This window comes from Pipistrellus kuhlii, unplaced genomic scaffold, assembly GCF_014108245.1.
Source record: "Pipistrellus kuhlii isolate mPipKuh1 unplaced genomic scaffold, mPipKuh1.p scaffold_m20_p_3, whole genome shotgun sequence".
In the NCBI taxonomy this organism is placed as follows: Eukaryota; Metazoa; Chordata; class Mammalia; order Chiroptera; family Vespertilionidae; genus Pipistrellus; species Pipistrellus kuhlii.
Window position 1 is genome coordinate 66947718 of NW_023425529.1, and position 7337 is coordinate 66955054.

General features: G+C 41.9%; 1 protein-coding gene across 12 annotated transcripts in view; it reads right to left on the bottom strand.

The window, feature by feature from the left end:
* Nucleotides 1-6626, bottom strand: part of PPP1R12A (protein phosphatase 1 regulatory subunit 12A) — a 145656-nt gene extending 139030 nt beyond the window's left edge. For 4 of the 12 annotated variants that reach the window (XM_045588282.1, XM_036459317.2, XM_036459314.2 and 1 more), the window contains exon 1: nt 6094-6624. In XM_045588282.1, the coding sequence (XP_045444238.1) occupies nt 6094-6330 (237 nt within the window). In that variant the 5' untranslated portion in view covers nt 6331-6624. Of the gene's footprint in view, nt 1-6093 lie in introns of all 12 variants that reach the window. The other 8 variants (XM_036459321.2, XM_036459318.2, XM_036459319.2 and 5 more) reach the window with 4 other exon arrangements.
* Between the last annotated feature and the right edge of the window lie 711 nt (nt 6627-7337).

Consider the following 7337-nt stretch of genomic DNA (forward strand, 5'->3'; position numbering starts at 1 on the left):
GTTTGGTTCAGTGGATAGAGCATCAGCCTGCAGACCGAAGGGTCCCAGATTCAATTCCAGCCAAGGGCACATGACGAGTTGCTGGCTCGATCCCCAGTGGGGGTCTTGCAGGAGGCAGCCAATCAATGATTCTCTCTCATCACTGATGTCTCTCTCTCTCTCCCTCTCCCTTCCTCTCTGAAATCAATAAAATACAATAAATATATTAAAAAAATAAAAGTGGGATAAAATGGCAAATTTTTTGCAGGCAGAGATGCGATGAAAACAGCAACTTTGGGAAGTGCCAATAAGTAACATGTTATAGCAGTAACAAAACAATGTTGTATATCCCCTCCCCAAAAAATTATATATTAAAAATCATCTAGCTAGTTTTTTTGTTGTTTTTTTTTAAGTACAGGTACATTTCTTGTGTAAAATATGGTAATAAATGGATAATGAAAAAGTTTCTCTATTCCTTCTAGTGCTTCTACCTGGCTACACTAGAATGCTCAGTCACAGCTTGCAATCACACTGTAGCTGCAGCACGTGAAAGATGGTCTTGGTTGTGACACTTCAAAATCAGACCACAAAACTGCTGCCAGGAAGCACAAAGGCAGTAACTGCAGAAAAGGCACTATAACAGCAACAGTGTGGGCACTGATGCCCTACCAACACAACCCATATATGGCTAGGGTTGTCCATTTATTTGCAGGAAGTCAGGGGCCTGTATGGGGTTAGGAGTTTTGTTTGTTTGTTTAGTTTTTTGTTTTTTTTAAATGGATTTAGGGTGATTTCAATAAAAATTTTAAGAGTCACCAGTTTAAAGTGTTATAGCTTCCTAATGAGAATATTATGTAGAGAAAATAATTTAAACTGCACATTCTTTTAATCACACATTTCAACATTATTTATGAGGGATGCAACAGATTATTCTAAGATCTTACCATCTCCCACCAAAAAGAAAAAAGGGGTAGGGAAGAAACAACTATAAATTCTATATTCAGTTTTAAATAGATGTCTCATATATACCAATTACACAATTGCCTAACAAGAGACTCAATATCTGCTGCTTCCAGTCTTTTTTCCTTTTGGTTGGAAAACACTTTAAGTAGCCCTATTAGAATACTTTTAAAAAGAGAGTTACATTTCAGATTACAGTCCAGTGAAAATGGATTGGCTGAGAAGATTAAACACTTAAGAAAAGACTGCAACAAAAGTATTCCTTTTACTGACAAGACGGGAGTACAAAAACCTTCAAATGGCTTCTTTAGAAGTTAATAAAATTTAAGGGCAAAAGTATTTAATACTAAACATATTGCATGTCTGTATTGAAAAGTATAACGTTAGAATTTTAAAATTATAATCACATAGAACATGATTCTACAGTATTTCTACTTTGTATTCTTCTAAAGGATCTAGTTCAGATCCTTATAAAGAAGGTAGCAAATTAATAACTCAACTGAAATTTTTCTATCACTTAAACAAGATTTAAACAGGTTTAGAATTTTTTAATAGGAAGAAGGTTAATATTAAGAAATGCAAAAAAATCACAAGATAATAAAAATATGTACAAAAGATCTACACAAAGTTATTCATTTATTTATAAAAATACAACTTCTAAGTGCAAGAACAATACTCTGGATGTGAAGGTTTTAAAGATTTACCTCATGACATACAAATAAACTTCGTATTTACTACTTGAGGCAAAAAATACAATTCAATAAATTTTTAGTGAGCATCTACTATGTGCCAGCCTCTGGAAATACAAAATGTGGAGACTGGGTCCTTATAGTCATCCAGAAAAGACAAACTTACAAACACTATTCAGTAAGATCCCTTCTGGCTGGCAAGTGAGATGAACCTTCATGAATGAATAGGATTTTGACTGGCAAAAGAGGATAGGGAGGATATTCTAGTGGCAGAAAAATATGACCACAGGCATGGAAATAAAAAAAGAGTAAAAATCATAACACAATGGAAATATATCAGGTATAAGTTAAAAAATTTTAAATCTGAATTTAAAGAATGACAAAAAGTAGTATCGTTAAAAGATTAGTCAGATACAATATGAATGCTGGATGGACCAGGGAGAGAAGATATGGGGAAAGCAATTAGCTATTACTATACTCTAGGGATAAAAATAATAAAGACATAAAGTAGGTTGATAGTGAGAATGGCAAGGAAAAGAAATGATGCAAAGGCAAGTGTGAAGAAGACCGATTGGATATATGAAGACAAGGAAAGGAAGAAACAATAATTAAAATGTTTAAAAATTGATCTAGATGTCAAAGCTTCCTATCAAGAATGTTATGTAGAGAAAATAATTTAAATGGCACATTCTTTTAATCACAAAGTGATTTAATGACATTATTAACAAAAAGTGATATCAATGAGAAGAGCAAACTTGGTGAAGAAAGAAAAGTTTAATTTCAGGTTGAATTGATAAAAGTTTTAATTTCAGGTTGAATTGATAAGATTCTTTGAAGAAATCACTAAGGTAAATAAAGTATAGTACTCATTATTCTATGGCAAAAGGATGAACTTCTATTTACTATATTACAACCTAAAGATATATTTTTAAATATAAAATCACACTAAATTGAATAATAAATCAATACTTCATCATCAGTAGAAAAATGGAAATGAGGGATTGGAGGACTGAAGAAATATGAGAAATGGAAACTGACTTAGAAGCCCATGGCACAGAGCAAGTAGATAAAATTTTAAGGTTAAAAAACAAAAGGCTATACTAAAATTTATCGGAAGAAATCTCAGTCCTGCCTTTTATGCACACCAATATTAGTAAGAATTGACAATAAAATATTCTATAGAAAACTCTAATATTTCTCTCCTAAAATCTTTATAAAGTAAACTGAAGTATAAATCACGTAAGTGTAAAACTACCAGGTAGCTATAAAATTAGAGCTGATTATCGCTGACTGTAGAAATGAAAATATACTCTAGACCTCAGTTCTAGAAAATTATATGTTTATATCATTAGTTCCATAAGTTTTCTAGCTGTGGAGGAGTGGGCTATTCTAGAGACCAAGATAGCAAATTTGACAAGAAACACCGCTTTTCCCCCCCTACAGGCATGATATATTTCTTTTTAAAATTGATTTTAGAGGAGGATGAAGAGGGGAGAGGCAGAGAGAGAGAGACAGAGTGAGAAACAACTATGTTAGAGAGATACATGAATCAGTTGCCTCCTGTATTTCTAAGGATGGACCAGGTATGTGCCTAACAGGGATTGAACCCATGACCTTACGCGGCAGGGGAGCAAGCTCCAACCAACTAAGCCACACTGGCCTGGGCTGCATGGCATATTTCTATACAAAAAGAAGAGCCAAAAATTGATTATCTTTTGTAACTTTTAACCAATTAATTAAGAAACATTTAACTAATTAATAAACTTTTAAATATAATCTGCTTATATTAAAATATGGAGGCAAATATTATATTAAGAAGTATATTTGTGTGTTGTGATATCCCTAAAACTTTTCTCATAATAGTGAAATTTAGGACACTTGATCAGAACCAGAAAAGTAAATGAATATTTCAAAACATTAACCAATAATTAATCTAGTAAAAACATTTAAAGTATTTTATGATCTTTCTAGAAGCTAGATAAAAAAAGAACACTTTAAGGACTATTAAATGAATCAGTGGGTCAACTTTAGGTTTTATAATTTAAGAATTTAAAACAAGTAGTAATCAAGAGATCCCTTAAAAGCTTAACATTTTCTTGTAATTCTTTTATTTAAATGAGTCTTATTATCACCTCTCACTATCTGCAATCTGTTATCCTAAATTCCACAGGCAAACTCCTTGCACTCACAATCACAATGGGGGAAAAGGTAGAAGACTTAATAAAGGAGTAATGAGAGTGAAAAGGTAGTAAATATTTTAATGCTTGATATTTTAAAGATCTTGGCTTCTCTGATTTAAGGAATATGCAGATAAATTAACAAAAAAAAGTGTATGCAAATGATTATGTATAAACTTGGAAACTTCTGCTTAACCGCTTGTCAGCTAAAACAAAATACCCAATAAAAACTAAACCTCCATAATGCCAAACTAACCACTGAAGTCAGTTATTAGGAAAGACACTGATAAGTCTGATAATTCTTGCACCATGTCCAAATTGAGAGGAAATAAAATAAAAACTTTAAGAAGTCTGTTACATGTTTTTCTCTGCCTGCCTAAGCCAATATTAGAAAATTTTCTTCACAAATTGGATTCCTCCACCACAGTAATAACTTTACATTTCTATTTGACAATTTTAATGAAGCATATTGATGTAAACCATTATCAATTGTATCCTGACCTCAGGCATACAATAACTGTCTTTCAGAATCAATTCCAAATTAAAATGTATAAATCACACTTGAAAGAAATGTGAAAAGATTCATTGCGTATAATTATATTATCAAACCTATTTTCACTCTCAACACCATGTTTTTAGAATTTAGAATTATGTTATGCCTTAAAATAAACTTCAGCCAAATATGTATTACAGACCCTGAATTAATGAAAGAGAAAGATTTTAAAATCTTGGTATATTTTTACAGGGTGCCACATTCTGAATTCCAGATTTGTCCTGTAATTTGTCAGTCATTTCGGTTCATCCAGTAAACTTTGTAAACAAAGGCTATAAGCCAAGTTTGATATTAGAATTCAATTAAACGTAAAGCAATGGTCATTCATTGAACAGGAAGTAAAAGGAAAAAAACGCCACCACACACCTCTCTGAAAAAGGCAGCAAGGTAACATACATAAAAAATAAAGTCTTAACTTTCAACCTCCCAAACAAGTTTCTGTTACAATATCAATCTAAACAAAGCTACAATCCATACAATCAAGGCAACTTTGAGACACTGTGCAAGTCTTTTCAAGGTTAAGGGGAGGCTTTACTGTAAAGTCGTTCTCTAGTAACTCCGGAGTTGCCCACTGAGAAAATGGAAAGAGTCTGGTCTTGTCACCTATTACCACGACTAAAAATTGTTCTTTTTATGCAGAACCCTAAGAGGTTGTGTTGCTTTTGGCCTGTTAAAGGCAAAGGAACATTATCTCCGGATTGCCAATAGTTTCTCCTTATTTGGCTAACATTGAGAGATCCCAATCAGACTACTATAAAACTTTAACATGCACAAAGCATCCATTTTGAGAAAAGTTTGTGACCAGCTTCCCACCTCCACACACACACACACACACACACAAATAAAAATAAAAAAATACAAAATAAAAAATCAGGGCCTGGTAAACTGGCTGTGAAAAGAGTGCCCGGCGTTTATTCTTCTCTTTCTAAACGCGGCGCACAGCCCGGGGACCTGGGGCTCGAGGATCCCTGACGCTGCGGCAAAACTCTTCATTCAATACTTTGGGGTCCGGCGGCGGTGGGCATGCCCCTGTGAACGCCCCCGTCCCCGTCCCCTCCCGTTCACCGGTGCAGATCAGCTCATTACACCCCGTTTCCCCCTCCCCAGTGACCCAGAGCAATAAAGCACAAAACAGGAAATCGTCCGCTCGGGGCTCTAGGCTTAGGGCTGTTGATTACTATCACTATCATCATCATCATCATTATCATCATCATCGTGGTCGTCGTCATCATCATTTGTAATCAAGTCCTACAAAAAGTCCTACAACAAATCCGATGCCCCTAAAATGCCAAAGACGTCCCCACTGCCCAGGGTCCCTAACGCGCCCTGTTGGTCCTTTTCCCGCAGCATCTCCCATGGTCCCTAGCCTATCCCTGCCACAGCGGGCCCCGGGCACAGCCACACTACACCCACCCCTCCCGGTCCGGATCCCCAATCCCTGAAACACGCCCACAGGTGGCCCTGGGGGGTGCCCCCCAGCCGACCACGGTCCCCTTTCCCCTCGGCCCCGGAAATCCGCCGCTTCCAACTCCACCGCCACCAACCGGTCCGAAGGGGCCTCCAGCCCGGCGCCCTCCCGCCGCCAAGTCCTCTCCCTCCCTCCCTCCCTCCCACTCTGTCCGTCCGTCCACAGCCGGCCCCGGCCTCGGGAGGCCCGGAGCGGAGGGGAGGCCCGGCCCCGGGCGGGAGAGCGAGGGCCCGCGGGGTCGGCGCAGGGGCGGCGGGGCGCACAGACCTGGTGCAGGGCGGTGAGCCCGTCCACATTGGCGTAATTGATGTCGGCGCCGCGGTGCAGCAGCTTGAGCACCTCGTCCGTGTCGCCGCTGGAACAAGCGGCCAGGAAGACGGCGCCATCGTCGAACTTCACCTTGGTCTTCTGGCGCTTCACCACGGGAGGCTCGAGGTCCGTCTCGGAGCCGATCCAGCGCTTCAGCTGCTCGTTCCGCTTCTGCTTCGCGTCCGCCATCTTCATCCCCTCTCCTGCCGCCGCCGCCGGGTCTTCTTATCGGGAGGAGGAAGGGGGAGGCGGCGAGGGGAGCGAGGGGAGGCAGGGGAGGGGGGTGGTGGTGTGTGTGTGTGTCTGACTGCCCCTGCGAGTGCGGGCCGGAGGCGGGCTGCGAGCCGGGAGGCGACGCTCGAGACTTCCAGTATCCCACAGAGCACTGGGGCGGCGCGCCCGGCCCAGCGGACCTCCCTTTCTAGCCGCGGAGCCCTCCCGCCCCCGGCCGGCCGCCCGTCCGTCACCGGCGGCCCGAGGAGCGTAACTTCGCGAGATCCGGGCAGGGAGGCGCCCGCGGCCGCCGCGCATGCGCACTCGGCCCGCGCCCGCCCCAGGAAGAGAGAGAGGAGAGAGAGAGCGCTGCCGCGAACGGGCGGGGGCGGCGGCCACCGGAGGGAAGCGGGTGTGGCCCGGCCGCCCGGGCCGCGGGGGCTGGGACGGACCTGACAGGGCGGGGACGGGGCAGGAAGGTTGCCCGGCACGGCTGAGGGCTCCTGAGGTTCCGGAGGCCACAACCGCCGGGCTGTCGGGGCGGCTCTCTCGGGGCAGTTTTGCTTCCTGCGCTGTCACAGCTCCTCTTGAGTCGTTGGCGCTGGGCGGGGTATTCCTATTGGCTGCGTTATTTGAATGGAGTGGAGGATCGGTTGTGGATTTAGTGCTTGTGATTTCCCAAAGGGACTCGGGTGAACTTGGACATGTCGGTATTGATCAGAACTTCCTAAAAGGGGGGTCCCCAGAGCCAGGGGCGTGGGTGGTCCCGACGCCCAGCCCGACCTCAGCGAGGTGCCGCCTGGTGACGGGGGTCGACCTGCGGCAATCGCGCTGGCTTCCTGCCAGCCGCCGCCAGGGAAACGTCTTTCCTCTTAAGCCTGTTTTGTTTTGTTTGTTTTTTTTTTACTTTGTTTTGTTTTTCTCTTACACGTCTTTTGAGCTCTCTTTCTTCCGTTTCCTTCAAGGCTTTAAGCCTGTCGTCCGGTGTT